General features: G+C 39.9%; 1 protein-coding gene across 1 annotated transcript in view; it reads right to left on the bottom strand.

The window, feature by feature from the left end:
• The window catches only part of LOC102075266 (mucin-5B), a 42316-nt gene that overhangs the window by 17057 nt on the left and 9368 nt on the right, over positions 1-15891 (bottom strand). Inside the window, exons 9-25 of the mRNA XM_005496276.4 lie at positions 15551-15689; positions 14854-14955; positions 14570-14639; positions 14188-14325; positions 13484-13648; positions 12537-12631; positions 10931-11057; positions 7644-7896; positions 6589-6641; positions 6109-6209; positions 5673-5824; positions 3811-3949; positions 2985-3095; positions 2381-2560; positions 1753-1989; positions 732-888; positions 390-518 (exon numbers count right to left, since the gene is read on the bottom strand). Coding sequence (XP_005496333.2) covers positions 390-518; positions 732-888; positions 1753-1989; positions 2381-2560; positions 2985-3095; positions 3811-3949; positions 5673-5824; positions 6109-6209; positions 6589-6641; positions 7644-7896; positions 10931-11057; positions 12537-12631; positions 13484-13648; positions 14188-14325; positions 14570-14639; positions 14854-14955; positions 15551-15689 — 2348 coding nt within the window. The remainder of the gene's footprint in view (positions 1-389; positions 519-731; positions 889-1752; positions 1990-2380; positions 2561-2984; positions 3096-3810; positions 3950-5672; positions 5825-6108; positions 6210-6588; positions 6642-7643; positions 7897-10930; positions 11058-12536; positions 12632-13483; positions 13649-14187; positions 14326-14569; positions 14640-14853; positions 14956-15550; positions 15690-15891) is intronic.

Below are 15891 nucleotides of genomic sequence, written 5' to 3'. Positions count from 1 at the left end.
CAGGCACAGGAAAGCACATAAATATCTACCAAATATAGATTTGATCCCCAAATGAAAGTGATTCCAGTATGAATGTTCTTTTCACTACCAATTATTTTACCAAGTCCTCTTTTTACCTCTCTCCCCAAAGTTTTAATTTACTGCATTTGTCAACAGGTAATTATTCTATAGAAATTTATATTGAATGGTATTTTATCTCTTCATATATTTAAAAGCAGCAGGCAAATGATGCTATGAATGGCACCATCACACAGTGAATTAGCAAGGCATGGTCAATGAGCTTCCGGGACAGATGGATAATCTTTCAGTCACCTTGGTGCTTCAGACATTTAAAACCAGACTAGTAGCTGTGACTCCCATAAACTGCATTAAAGTCAAGGAAGAATTACCTTCTAAACTGTACAGCAAGTTCCCACATTTCCCTTGTGGGTTTCTGCAGGTCCTTAGACAAGGGGCTCCACAGGGTTTATAGAACCACTCATGTTTGTCAGGTGGGTTGTAATAATCACAGAACACAGCTGGAACCGAAGAATAAAAAACACTTAGGTCTCAGATACTGGGCAGGGACTATTTTTAAAATCTTGTTTAAAAGATTTTAATAAGGTAAATGTGATAAAAACAGCTTGCTCAGTCACACGTGCATAACAATGTAGGTGTTCTGCTCTCCTGTATCCCGTGTGCCTGAGCACCAGGGGCACTGCTTTCTGTGTGCGCTTCCCTGCAGTACTCACGGCAAATGGCAGGGGTTCTCCAGTTGATGCAGACACCAGCTCTGCTGCAGCTCCTCGAGTAAGCAGCGACTGAGGTACAAAAGCACTCACAGTCTCCCACACTGTCACAGCCACAGAAATCAGACACACAAGATTCATAATATGGAATTGGGTTCACCTGTCAAAACATCAACAGAGGTGTCACCACAGCTGTGTCTGCTACACTTTGTTTTAATGAGGGAAAGGGTTCTGAATTTCTGTCATGTACATGGTTTGTGACAGACTGGGATTGTCATGAGGAGCCATGATATTTCACAACAGGTAGTTTTCTATTTTCACCTGCCTGGTAGAATTGGACTCTAAATCTTCCTATTCTCATACGTGTAATGCTGCCAGTTACACTTAAAATGCCTTCCCAGTGTGATTTCTGCAGGACTGAACTACCTGTTTTGGCTTAGCACAACTACACAGTGTGCACTCTTCAACTGAGAGACAGTGATTGAGTATGAAAGAAAACCCTATTTCCACTAAACTTCATGTCTCTTGTTTTTTAACTGTTGCCAATATGAACTCACTATGGAAATTAAGCCAAGTTTGTTTTTAAATTTTTTTTATTGAACTGCACTGAAACTTTGTATAGATATTCTAATTAAAAAGAGTAGCCTTATTTCTGTTTAATTAAATTTGTGACTCAAATAAACCAAATAATTAGTCTCTTTAGATAACTTGAATGAACTTCCCAAGGATCACCACACAAACAGTCCTAGACTAACTTATCTGTACGTTTTACAGATACCTAACTTTCTACTTTTGGTGGCCAACTATCGTCCTCTTTATCTTCAGGTGTTCAAAACAGGCGCTGCTGCTTCCTCAAATACTGTGCACCAGGCTTTAACTGGCACAGCTGTGAAGTGAGGTTTTGAGAGAAGTAGCCGAGTACTACTGTGTACTAGCTTCACTACTAAAAGTATGCTGCAAATGTGCTGCAAAACAGCGACAAATATCTAGTGTGAAACCATTGAGCATGAGAGAACAGGATTACCTTGCTGTGACAGGCTTCAAAGATGTTACTCTTAATGATGCTGCAGTGCTTCTGTCCCAGGGCAGACTTGAAAGGCTGATCTGCACACAGGTCTGTCATGTTTATATTTGAGCAGGTGCTTGTTATTTTCCAGCTGTTTCCAAACTCCTGGATGCTCATCTCCATGGACTGCCCTCTGGTTGTGAAGTCATTCCTTGAGCGGCCATCAAAGTCCCCACAAAGACCACAGACTTTTCCCTGTGTAACGTGTGTAGGCACAGTTAATGTTTTCTGTTATTTTGAGTGCAGCCTACTCTTAAACAGAAATAATTTATAGAGCCTGTAAAGGCAAAACAGGTGCAAGTTTGTAAACAGAAAGCAAAAAATGGCTGAGAAAAAGCTGAACTTCAAGTGACATAACACTCCCAATGTGTTATCAATACTTCTTGCCCCAAATATTCTGGAGTATTTTATACTGACTGAACAGTGCAATAAAACACAAGATGTGTCCCACTTGCTGTTTCTTCTTGTCCACTAAACCAAACTTTTTCCAAGCCTTTTTTTCCCTGGCTCTGGAAAACTGGGGCTCCAGTTCTGGATGCATAACTCTGACTCTGAAATCATAACTCCCAGTCCATCCCCTACTTACCTGGAAAGAGGGTGCCACGTGAACAACAACAGTAGTCTTTTGGTCCCACATGAAGTTCATCCCTTGATTTGTTTCAATTACAATATAACCTCCTCTGAGGTCCACTTTGTAATTTTTCTCAGCTCCTGGATCAGTGGCTATCTCCTGAATTCTTCCTTCCAAAAGCCTTATTTCACTGTTCTACAGAGGAACAGATACATTGCATGGAAGGAAAACAAATAGAAAACTTAGTGCAACAGCACTGGCACTCTGTCTCTCCTTCTTTGTCTTATTTTTCTGTTATCTTCACACTCTGTCTTGGTCGATAGGTGAGCCACAGCCACAGATGCACAGAGCCTACTGTCACAAATGAAAACACACACACACACACACACACACACAGATGCACATTCATAGAATGTTGTTGACTCCTTGCAATTTTCCCCTCATGCACAGAAATGTTCAATCCCTGTTAGCATCAAATACCTACGCCTTTCCCAACTCCCCTGCCTTAACTTGCATAGGTACTTCTAGCAGCAACTGAGGTGGAATATAAGAGAATGATACAGTAATTACTACAAAATCAAGACTACAGCTCCTTGGTTATAACTAGTTCTAGACAAACCTCAAAAATCAGTGTGATCTTTAGGGAGCAGATGGAGCGTGACTTCCCACAGGCGTTGTTCTGAATCACAATCCGGAAGGTGCCAGCATCCATGTTATTAGGGCAAAAATCCTTAGAAAAACAGATGACATTCTATTAGATCTTGTCAGGCAACTAGACCAGTTATAAGCATTTTTAGGAGCTCTAAATGAATGACACTCTGATCTGACTTGTTTATTCACTAAAACTATAGAATTTTGGAAGTATCTGGTGGAAAATTACCTGGTGGCAGATGCATTTTTGACCAGGATTTTCAAAAAGAAAAACTAAGGGGGGAAACGAACTTGTCATAGCAACAGTCCAAAAAGGTCTAAAAATATATTTTCTTAAAATTAGCAAAACCAACTGTAATTTGGGGATGACAAAATGTCTCACTGAGTGCTGTCTCATTGCATTCAATTATTATATATGAGGTTCACCTGTTACCCTCTGTGTGCTTCCATCACAACAAAAATAATGTCAGTCTTGCATGACTGATGGGAACACTTTTCAACACCACGTTTTCCTTTTCCTTGAAAATGCTGGAATGCCTTCAGGAAAGGGCAGTCCAACCAAGTAGTTAATCATTTGGGATCACACAGTGCCCTCTTGTGTCACTTCTGAGTCAATTTGCTTTGTTTAATTTGGAAAATCTCCCTCTATCAGCTCTAGATGCAACAGGAAGGGAGTAGGCTCTGCTCATTAGTTTGGCTATTTTGTATGGGAGTGCCTTTTAATTACCCAGACTGAAGCCTACACTGTGGGGTGTAAAAAGCATATGGATGGGAAATTGAAAATAAATTGATACCTGAGCTAGGATATAGTCACAGTCTCCCAGGAAATCAAACTTCTCCCCATCAAAGCTCATGTAATGCCCATTTCCATACACAGTGCAGGTTCCCTTGCAGGGATTGTCCGTGCAGTTCCACTGCCTTTTGTTGCAGGTGCTGGGAGGCAAAATGCAAAGAATAACAGTGTTTGCATGAAACATGGGCTTTCCTTAACCTCAAACAAGGGCAGAATAATTAAAAGGTTAGTTGTTTGCAGTGCACTCTCAACTGTTCTAAGATCATGCTATGAGATGCCATATCAATCAGAAAGTTCATGTTTGCTACCCATAAACGTTTATTCTATTATTTCCTTAAAATATATTTTTAATAATTGACTCCTGGCAGCAGATGGTGGGGCTTTAAAAGAAAAATTCAGGGTGAAGAACTGAATATTTCAACCATTTCTGAATTTTAATCTGTGAAGGATCATGTTGCAGTTCTGTTACAGTGGTGTGAACAAATATTATCTCTGTCTGTCCTTGGGTCTGGCTGAGATGGAGAGGATTTTTTTCCCTCAGCAGCCCTCACAGAGCTGTGCTTTGCATTGTCAGCTACAAAGGTGTTGGTAACACCTGAATGTATTGGCTAGTGCTGAGCAGCACTCCCAGAGCATCAGTGCTGTGCATTCTCCCCCTCAGCAGTAGGCTGGGGCATGGATAAGGGTTCGGGAGGGGACAGAGACAGGACAGCTGTCCCAAGCTGGCCAAACGGATATTCCAAACCATGTGATGTCTGCTCAGCAATAAAAGCTAAGAGAATGGGAGATTGGGGTGGGAACAGAGTGGTGTATGTTATGATGTTTGTTTTCTGAAGCCCTACACCTTTGTAAGTGGGCTGGACATCACCTGCTAGTGGGGACTAGGGGATAAATATTTTGTTTGCCTTTTCTTCTGCATACAGCCTTTGCTTTTGCTTTATTTTGACCCATGACCATCTTATTTTCTCCCCAACCCTGTCCTGCTGAGGAGGGTGGTGATAGAGCAGTTAGGTGGCCACCTAATGTCCTGCCAAAGTCAACCCACCACACCTTGACATACCTCGCTTCTAGTTCAGGAGGACTGTAGACAGAATATTTAGTTGTTATAGCTGTGATGCAGCGACTGCATTTTCTTTCCCATGTGTGTCCTCTTCTCATGAGAAAACTAAGCCCTCACTGCAATAAAACTTCTTACTGACTCTGTGATACCAACAACAGCTTATCAGGTTTTGACTTCACAGGTTAAACTTGGCTGCCTGTACCAATGGTGATCAGACCAAAGTGTTTCTAGCTCTCATTTTCTGTGCATCCATTTGGCAGAACTATACAGTCTCATCCTTGCTAAATAATGGATAAAGATTGAAAGCATTTTACCCACCATGATCAGTAATAACAGTGAAATCTATGGCACCAGAAATTTGAGTAACTAGAGTATTAGTTTATCTTGAGAACTATGGATCTGGAAGCGCTGCAAGTCTCAAGGGAGGACCATTGCAATTCTTCTTTGACTAAATTCAATCATTTTCCAGGGTTCAGCTGTGCCCAACACACACAAACTCAATTCCCCCTTATTGAATAAGCAACCACACACCAGCCAGAGTAAGGCTGATGTTTCTGAAGCTGGTGGGGAAACAGAAAAGGATGGAAATCGTTTAACAGAAGATATTGGTGCTTGTTCTCTCCAAGTGCAGGCTCAGTAGTGCATGATGCAGGGAAATACTTCCCCTTTTATTTTTACTAGTAGCCCAATGGCTCTCATGATGAAGAGGAAGGCTTCAAAGCACACCCTCTCCCATGGGTGCACTATGGTCTGGCAGTTCTGACAAACTTTGCTGTAAAGCAAGGCTCCCTGGGATAACGTACCACGTGTTGCAGTCCACTTTGATGGTTTCCCCAGGTTTATAGAAGTGTCCTCCATGAACACATGGGCACTGATCTTTGGGAATACATCCTCCACTGCCATCCAATACCAGTCCATCAGGACACATGCAGCCAGAAACACATTCTGTGACATACTGCACGTTAGAAGATATGGGAGAAGACAACTTGTTAGTGCACGGCAAGAACAGGGAACCAGCAGAGATGTGCTAGCTCTGGATGCCAAAGTTTTGGCTTTTTAAAAAATCTCCTTAATTGCAAGCTAGTGGAAATCGTGCTACAAACATCACAGGTAGGTTGTTAGCTACAGCTGCTGTGTTATCAGTGAAGCATTGGTGTGTGCCCAGCATGGCATGTTCCCATCGGTGCTTGGTAAGGACAATCCTACGTGCACAGTCCTGCTGGGAGGTGAGCTCCTTACACAGTGCATGTCCTGCGTCTTGCAGCTTTTCTGACACTCTGATCCAGTTGCTCCAGGACCTGCAGAGCTGCAGTTGAAGTAATACATAGGAGCTGGGCAATCTGCAGTAGGAGAAAACATTTCAGGAAGTAATTTAGAGCAATAAGGATGCCATCAGTAATTGCAAAACCAGACAGAGGATTTCAGAGGGCAGCAGGTGTCTATCATTTAAAGTTTGTAACAGTTTTGCTTCTGCCCAATAACAGTGAAGGGAGAAGAAGGCAGATAACTTCTAAGCTTTGGGAAATATCCTCATCATCTAAAGAGTCTAGTAAGTCTGGTGACATTTTACAAAGACAAATGTTATCAATAACTAACACATTTCAGGGAGAATGGAAAAATGTGCAGAATACTAAAATGTTACAGAAAGTGAGAGATAACACAGAAAAACATTATAAATACTGGCTGACACCATACTGACATTATTTAACAAAATCTCACCTTTCACCAAGACAGTTTCTCCAATGCAGTCTAATCTTCCTTGAATGCATTTGCTAAAGAGATTCCATAAAACAAAACACATCAGCTCTTTGCACTTTTCTCCCTCACCAGGGAGAAAGGCACTGCAAAGCTTCACTTGTCACATGAATAACAAATTCCTATCAAAATGAATATTTGTTACAGCTATCAGTTTCACAGACATGCATTACCATCCCCAGAAGGAAGATTAAAAGACCCAGCTCTTAAAATACTCTTCCTTCATCTGGCACTGGTTTATTGTGTGTTTTCCCTAAATCAAATTTTTCCTAAGCATCCATTTTCTACTCCATGAGATAAGACTAATACTTTCTTAAATAAGAGATCTCTTAAATTACTAAATGAATATGTGATTGCAAAATAGTGTGGAATCCTCAGTTGGAAGACAGCTAGAGAGAGAACATGTAAACATCTAAAGATAATAAAGAAGCCTTCCCCTGGTGGTTGTTTCCATTGATGCCCTAAGGTAGTTGAAAATGAGAAAAATGACAATTTTTTCAATGCAGATGCAAATTAATTACATTATTTTTATTATCCCCCCCCACCCCCAGTTTCTCTCTCTTTTGTCTAAAAAAAAAAAGTTTAAAAACTGATAATTGGTTTTTTTTTTTTTTCATGGACCATTTTTATTTTTTAAATAGTCTGCAGGATGGTGTGGTGGTTTTCACTTTGCTTTTTCATTTCAAAGCCTGAAACTCCTCCAAGCCTTCTGTCTTCTAGAAAACTTGCTCCCACTGTTTTTGGATATTTTTTACACAACAATGAACTCTGCAAGAGATAGATTACAAATATTGTTCTACTAAACATATTTTCAGGTTCTTGTTTGCTAGCATGAATATGGGATTTTAACATTTGCTGTGGCTGCACTTCCTGCCAGGGGAAGATACAATCTAGGAAAAATTTGCCATTATTCCTAACTGTAAAATGATGCCATTATGGATTGGCGCAGAGACTTCTTCCCCCATGAGCCCCGATGTCCCCAGGCACAGAGCAGCCTTTGCATCATCGGAGAAACTCACCACATGAGTTTATCCTCTTGGAAGGAGTTGCCAGGCTGAACAATCTTGCCTTTATAGTAGCAGGGGCAGTCATCTGGAGGCACACATTGCTCCTCGTCGTTGAGGTAGGTGCCTTCGGGGCAAGCACAGCCCTCCATGGGCGCGATCCGGACCTTGCACAGCGGGTCGGGCTCATCCAGCGAGCGGCAGGACTGGTTACAGTACTTCACACTATAGTTATAAACCATAGTCTCAGGACACTCCTCAGAGGGATCTTTGCAAGAGAAATAAAAGGGATGTATGGCCTTCTTTGTGCAATCATCTCTCATGACTTTAGCATGCCTTTCTGCATGCTGGTAGCCATAAACATGCTTTTATCAAATCACCAGACCTCGTCTCCCAGGATTCTGGGAGAATCTATTAGCATAGCCTAAACTATATGACACTGAAATACTCAGCAGGGTGTATATTTTTGTAATTTCCACAATTTACATTTCTATCTTATGCCAAAACCTGAAACCAGTAACGTCTGACTTGTTAAAATTTTTTTTCTGACTTTTACTAATGATTTCTTTGGCTGGGGATAACTTAAGAAATGACCCTATTTTGTAAGAGAGAAATTTTGACATTAAATGGCAGTGACAAGGAACTCTGCCAATCGATTGATGCTACCAAGAAAAGGATGTTTCAGTTCTCACAGATGTCTTTAGGAAAACTCTTGTTGTCATCCTCTGGGGAAATGAGAAACAACAGTTTCTAAGATTTCTGGGTGAACTCAATAGATAAATAACAATCTAAAGAGTTAACTAACCCTGTAAGACAGTAAAAAGCTGGTTCATTTTCACAGGCTGACAGTATACAACACCATCAAAGGTCTGCCATAGAATCTGCAGTACTGACTCATAGGGATGACAATAAATTTTGTAAGGAAACATCACCTAGGTTAAGGCTGCAAGAAAGTATGGCATCCAGATATCTTTGAAATTTGGTGAGAACTGGAGATCTAGTAATCTTGGGCCTCTTTCTAATTCTGCAGGTTTAACCCTGCAGCTGTTTTTCAGATACACACAGATGCACTAGAAGGTACAGGGGTGTTGATCATGGGCACCTGTGCTAATCAGCTTTGCAACAATGCTAATAACTTATCAGCAATAGGTTCCATGCTTAAATAAAGCTCTGTATGTTTTTCCAGTCCATGACCATGGCACACTTTTTTAGATTAGTTAGTGTGCTTGGCTTGTATACACATTCAAAACCAGCACCCTACCACCATAAACTATTTGATTTTCTGGTCCTAGCTGGCGCAAACACAATATCCCCTGTGTAAGTCAGGCAAGGCATATTCTCCTACTTTTTATTCTTTGAATTTACAGCAAGTCGTATTTGTAAGTCAAAATACGTCAAGTAAAAAAGATATTAATAAAGATGTTGAATATGAATTTATATCTGTCTCAATTGTTAGCTAATAATACAATAAAATAACGTGCCTACTTTCTCCCTTAAAATTTTCATAGAGGAATAAGATCGCTTTTGATACAGTGAGACTGGTAAGAGAAGGGTTATTTGACTGTAGTGCTCATGGTCACAGGAATGACACGCATCTAAGATGACAAATCACAACTGGAGGCATGAGTGCATAGAACATGAGCATACCAGAGATACCTTCAAGCTAGCTTGCACAGGGAGCACTAGAAAAGCAGTGCCAAGACTGCTCACCCCAGTGATCTGCTGGGCAACCAGCAGCTCCAGTAATGGCTCATGCCTCTGCTAAAGAGAGTGTAGCAGGCATGCACAGGGTTTAACCAGCAGGACTTGCTTGTTTCACACACTCTGCTGACTGCAGTGCAGACATCTGCCTGGGATGCAACCTGCCATGGATGCTGCCTGCAGCTTGGCAGAGTGGATGCAGCTTCAGGAGCTGGAACAGTTTTTCCAACCCCCACAATGGGACAGAACACAGAGTGAAGGTGGTGGCTCATTTAGTCTTTTATTCATGAACAGTGAGTCATAAACAACCATACTCTTATCACAGCCGTGTTCCCAAAAGATTATTTCTTCTTAAATAAGGCCTAAAATGATTGTTCTGATTAAAACATGAGCATTTTTTCTCAAGGTTAGTGCACTGTTTGAGGTAGTATTACCTACTGTGCCTTAAGAACACAGATTTCAGCCAAACCCATGCTGCAAACCAGTCTTGATTTGCCATTAAAAATGTCAGTAATTCTATGTTGGGAACAAAGCTTTTGATAAACAGTGTGTCTGTGTCTAGTGCATAACTCTGCAGGATCCTAGGACAATTTACTGTGGACTACACTGTGTTCCTTTGAATTATTTCAGCACAGGTTTGTGAAATTGTTCTTATCACAGTCTTAAATGCCTCTGGCAAAGCGTCACACCAGTTACATTGTTTGCTTCTATTAAGTATCCCAGCTGGCTCCTAAGTCAGGCAATTAAATAGATCATAGCTGCATCAAGCTCCATAAACATGATCATTGTTATGTTGTCTATTCAGATGTGCAATTAGTCAAGAACCCCGTACATCTATTTTCATGTCGACAGAGGCAAATCTCACTTGACCTGTCTGACCATCAATGACAACCTGGGAATATTGAAGCAAAATTCAGAATCCAAGACAGTGAGTTTTATTTTCAGATTTTATGCCATCTTGTAATAAATTCAGAGTTCATATATGTATGTATCTTCCTTTGACAGTGCCCAAAGGAAGGTACATACATATATGGACTCTGAACTCAGGATTTGGTGACCATGTGTATGTCCAAGAAACATTTGTTCATTTTTTAGGTAATTCTGAGCTGAAAATGCCTCTAAAGATTTTCACATTCTCAAATATCACCAATATATATTTTTTTAAAAAAATTGCTATTTTACTGTAATGTGGAAAAATGTAGTTAATGAGTTATGTCATTTGTATTGTCTGGGACAAGAGGACTGAATGTAAAGCAAAAAGGTATTGGAATTAAAATACATGGAGAAGCCCATGTCTTCAAAATTAACTTAATTGCTAACTAAACCTAAATTAAACTAACCCTGTTTCTGTTTAATTTGAGTAATATGCCTTATACTATTTTGCTTATCTGACTATTGAATTCACCTAAGATTTACAAAAGGAACATGCATTGTAAGAGCATGAAGCAGTCACAAACTGAATTTTATAGAATAAATACTTATTCTGTTTTTGAAAGGCTCTCTAACTTGATGACTAAAGACAAAAGACACTGAGTGCCACAAATGGGGCTGTTCCCCTATATCCCCCCATATCCCTGCCCAAGGAATTTCAGTTCACATACCACAGACACCCTGCCTCCAGCCCTGCAGGGACACGCCTGCTGAAGCACAGTCTCTGGAGTAAGTAGAGAGCACACTGCACAGTGCAACTTCACTCTTCTCAGCATTACAGGTGTCATACATGCATTTCTAAAGGACAGAAAAGGACAATAATGGGTATTATTATGTCTAGCTCATAGAAGAAACAGCAAAACATGTAGCAATTAAAAAAGCAGTCAACCAATATATTTTTTAAAAGTATTATTACTATGAAACTTAATATCTTTGAGAGAAAATGTATACTAATGAAATACTATGCAAACATGAGAAACAGCAAATCAGTTACAGAAACTGCAATGAAATTATGTCTAACTCTCATTAACAGATGAATATTAAAAAAGTTAGAGGCACCTAGAGTTCCTTAAAACACTAAGAAATGTCTTTACTAGCCTCCTATGAGGATGTACAATCTAGGACCTGTCAAAATATATAATCTGAAAATATTGCACAGTGATGACTGGCACTTTGTGTACCTATCTGGTAAGCAGCTGAGATGCACCCGATGACATGACAGGTGCATGACAGAAGATGGCTTGTAGAGAGTCAGTCATATGTAATGACATTTTAAGAACTAGTTATGTAAGTCTAGCTGGAGTTTAAAGCTCAAGTTCTTTTAACAGTGTGGTCTGTACAAAAGAACACAAATACAGCTAGTCAGATAGAGCAGTAGAATCATAGTGGATAGACAGTGACTTATCCTGCCATTACTGATGTTGTGGAAAAGATTTCACAAATCATGGTTTAAAATCTGATGATATCAGTAGGAGTAACAGAAATATCTGTAGGAAACTGGTTATTACTTCTTCTTAACTGAAAATTGCAAAATCCTGTTTTATTTATAGCTTACGTTAATTCTGAAGTATATATATTTTCTTCTGGGACAGGTAAAACATAAGCCGTATTTGTAAAGATACTTGAAGACATGTTACATTCTAGGCAAAATTTCAGGGTCAGGTTTTTCTCAGTAAGTTGTTTTACGCACACATACACACACACCCACACCCTGCATGAACTTTCTATGGTTTTGCAGGAACTTCTTTACCATCTACATAAATGTGGCAACTCTGTAGCTCAGACAGCTTTCTCGGCAGCATTATAGAGCTTTACACCAAGAGAACATATGTGCATCTTCATGCATTCAAAACACAAGGAGACTAGCAAGATTCAAAGGTAGTAAAAGAGATATAAACAATGTAAATTCATATTCTCTCCCTTGATGTGAACTTTGAACCAAGTCAGAGGAAATCCATGGGGCTGGTAAAACTCTCAATTCAGTTCCACTCAGAAAGACTGATTCTGCTAGTCAAAGAGTGAACTCTTTGAAACTTTGAAATCTTGAACTAATTTTTTTCATTTTGTTTCTGGATCACGCAACAAAAGCCAGTCATGCCTATCAAGTATTTATGGGGCTGTAGCCAAAAAGGCCCATCTTGCACAAACTCTTATTCTTTAATTTTTCTAATTAGCATCAGTGTACTTCTTTGTGACCAGTCACTACTGTAACCTATTTCACTCCCCTAGGCCAGTCTCTGGACTAGATTAAAACACCCATTTGGAGCAGTACCTTACCTTGATGTACACAGAAGGGTCTACAACAGAATGGCAGGCAGCAAACACACTGCTTGTATTGGACAGAAGAGTGCACCAGTGCTGGGCAAACTTTTCTGAAGTGGGAAAAAATATCATTGTCCATAGTCACTTAAACCACATTACTGTCTGACTCAATATTCTTATCAGGTATCACATTGAACTAGAATGTCCTGAAGTATTTAGATAACACTGGATGGAAATACAGGTCATTAACTTATCAAAGGGATAAGCATCGTTGGATGGATGACCAGCCGTTTTCCTAAAAGAGAGGTTTCCCCTTCTAAGTATTAACATTATTACTGCAGCTGGATTTGCAGAACATATACAGAACGTCCCCATTTTCACTGTTTTTCATCAAACTTTCTTAATTCTTTACAGCCAGATAATTCCTTATAGTCAAGCAAAAGCATGTAATAATCAGTGAGTTGTGTGGCTGTGAGCTGCAGCTTTAATTATATGTGTCAGTACTTAGAAGAGGTCAGTCCAAATAACACATATATCCAATCCAGTCAGAGTGAAAAATCAGACAGGACACCTAGTACAGTGCAATGCTTGCTTAACTCAGCACTGTTGACAACTTCCTTCTCTGGACTTCAGGACAGCTGTAACAACCTAGACTGGATGAAGAACTTCCCAAATGTTGGCAACCAGTGGTGCTCTGCCTTAAGCCTAAATTGCTGTCATTTATGCTGTAGGTGCTTTTCAAGTCATCAGCGAATGTGTTGGCTCTTTCACCAGTAGTGCTGTGTTTTTGTTTTGAAAGCAAAGCTATCCTCTTAAAGACCATCAAAACACAATATTTTTTCTCTAGTTATAGCCTCAAAGGTAGAGGGTTTTGATGTTTATGAGATTTCTAAAGCTTTTTTGATTATCCATCATGTGAAAATTATTTCGCGCTGATAAGCCAACGATGAAAAACCTGGTACCTTTATCCACACTGTTTGAACAAGGATCTTCAAAGCTGTCCTCAACATCAAAACAGCTGGCTCTAGTTTTCCATGAGTTACCAAAAGCAGAAGCTGAATCTTCCACTGCTCCAGTGACTGTTCTGAAGTCATCAGTCTGGATGTTATTGAAATTGCCACAAAGACCTTGCGTGGGAGGCAAAAAAAAAGGCAAAAGAAAAGAAGAAATCAATAGATGCATGAAAAAGGAATGGCTTCTAGATAAACACTCTTAGCTCTGTAATGGACCTCGCCTGAGACAAATCCATTTTCCCTCAGAGACTTCCTGATCTTCCCACAAATCTGATAGGACCCTGTGTTTAGAGTGTATTTATTATTTTTCTGCATTACAGAGGCATTTAGTGATAGTACAAGGATGCTTCAGTAAACACTGGCAGACAGAGAGTATTTTCCCCAAAGGCTTATAAATAAAGGAAATGGCAGAAGAAAAACAAAATGAGTCAGAGAGACAGGATGTAATCCTATTACACAGACTGGAAACAGAAGCACAAAAATCTTAAATGGTGTAAACAGGAGATTAGTGGCAAAAACAAGAACATAGTCTGCACTTCACAAGGCTCTGATGAAGGCCTGTTTAAACAGATGGAGTCTATAAGATTTGCACACACTAAACATCACAGAGATTTTCTCTAGCACATTGAAGGGTTTAGCCTTATGTGTCCTACCAGATGTGCGATTCTGAAAGGAGTGATCGACTGTTATGGAGAGCTGCATTACAGGTTTCATTTGCACTCTGATCTGCACTCCAGCTGAGCTCATGATTTTGATGAAAAATGTAGATTGTCTGAAGATGGTGATGCCATCTAAAGAAGAAAGAGGAAAACATATTGTATGCTCTTGCAAATCTTTACAAAGCTGAGTAAACAGGAACTTCCATTTGCCAGTGCATGCAGTAACACAGAGATTCCCAGGGAATCCCAGACCTAGTATCCACCTAACAGTGAGTAGGATCATGTTCTTTCCTACTCAAAGGAAAGAGAAAGGAGCAGGAATCCTTCTGCAAAAGATGTAGGCTATTCTGTGGAAGATGTGAAGAAAGGGATTTACCTTTTCTTACAGGCAGCTTCACAATGAAATTGTTCATGTAGATATTTCCACAGGAACATATTTTTATAGTCTGCAGGGAAAAGGAAAAAAGGCCACGGTAGTGAATGCCTATGATGTGAGACAGACAAAAGCAACCTGACAAGCTTTAGTAAGCCCTGAGAAGTGGTGTCTTCAAAACCTCATCACCTCTGGGATCAGTAACTCAGTGTCCAGACACCATACAAACAATGTAAGGAAAACAGAAGTGATCTCCTATGTATTGCTAATTAAAGACAGTTACTCACAGTTCTTCCTAGTGTGACCAATACATTCTTTAGGCAAGTCATTGTCCTTGAAGTCCCACACTGAATGATCTCCCCAATCACCACAACTGTGTCATCGGTGTTCTGAGAAAACATGAGAAAGGTATGTGCAGACATTGTTAGCATGTTACAGGCTGGGAGCTTGAAGAGAAAAACGTGTCACTGAAAGGCTAAGAAGGAGTAATGAAAGAACTGGGGTATTTGATATCTAACTGCAATCTATTTATTGCCAAAATCAATAATTTCACTAACTTTCCTTTGCACTCCTTTTCCTTGCTATCAGCTTGTGTGGATCTCATTTGCAGGCATTCACAGATAATTCAATTTTTTTGAAGAAATTTTGGTTCATCCACTTTCTTTTGACAGTCACACATGAAGAAAGCTTCAAAAAATGCTTGAATCAACACTAATACATCCATTAAGAAAATTATTTAATTTTAAAAAAAAGGTACAAGTATGTTGAAGTTGCAAAGCTTTGAAGCTAAGCATCAGCAACTGACTTGCAATCCATTGCAAATTCAGAAATTTATGGGGTTTAGGACTGAGCATGTTGCTCAGTGTTGAAGTGCTTTGCTGGATTGGTTCCATTTAATTAAATTAAGTCATATAAAGCTTCAGCACAGTTTTAAGCCTCATGCTACCCAGGAGATTTAGGAATGAAAAGAGAAATTGCTCGTACCTTAGCTAAGACATAATGACAGTTGCCATGAAAATTGAACCTCTTATTATCGAATGTTGTTATATGGAATCCTCCATCTATGTGGCAACTTCCAGAGCAGGGCAGAGAGATACAGCTCCAGTGGCCTCCTTTGCAAGTACTGTGCAAAACCCAAAAAGCAGCCCTTAGAATAAACACAGCTTCAAGGGAGCAAAGTGACACACCATTTTAATCTGCACAAATGTGGCCTCTTTGTGTTTTAAGGTCATTATCTTGGATTCTTATTCAACCCCTGTGGGTGGAAGCCTTTATATTAGGCCCTTAAAGTGTGAGGGTTGAATTCCTATCAGTGAGAGAGTTAA

Source organism: Zonotrichia albicollis, chromosome 6, assembly GCF_047830755.1.
Source record: "Zonotrichia albicollis isolate bZonAlb1 chromosome 6, bZonAlb1.hap1, whole genome shotgun sequence".
Lineage (NCBI taxonomy): Eukaryota > Metazoa > Chordata > Aves > Passeriformes > Passerellidae > Zonotrichia > Zonotrichia albicollis.
The sequence above is the reverse complement of the archived record's forward strand: the minus strand, read 5'-3'. Positions and strand labels throughout refer to the sequence as shown.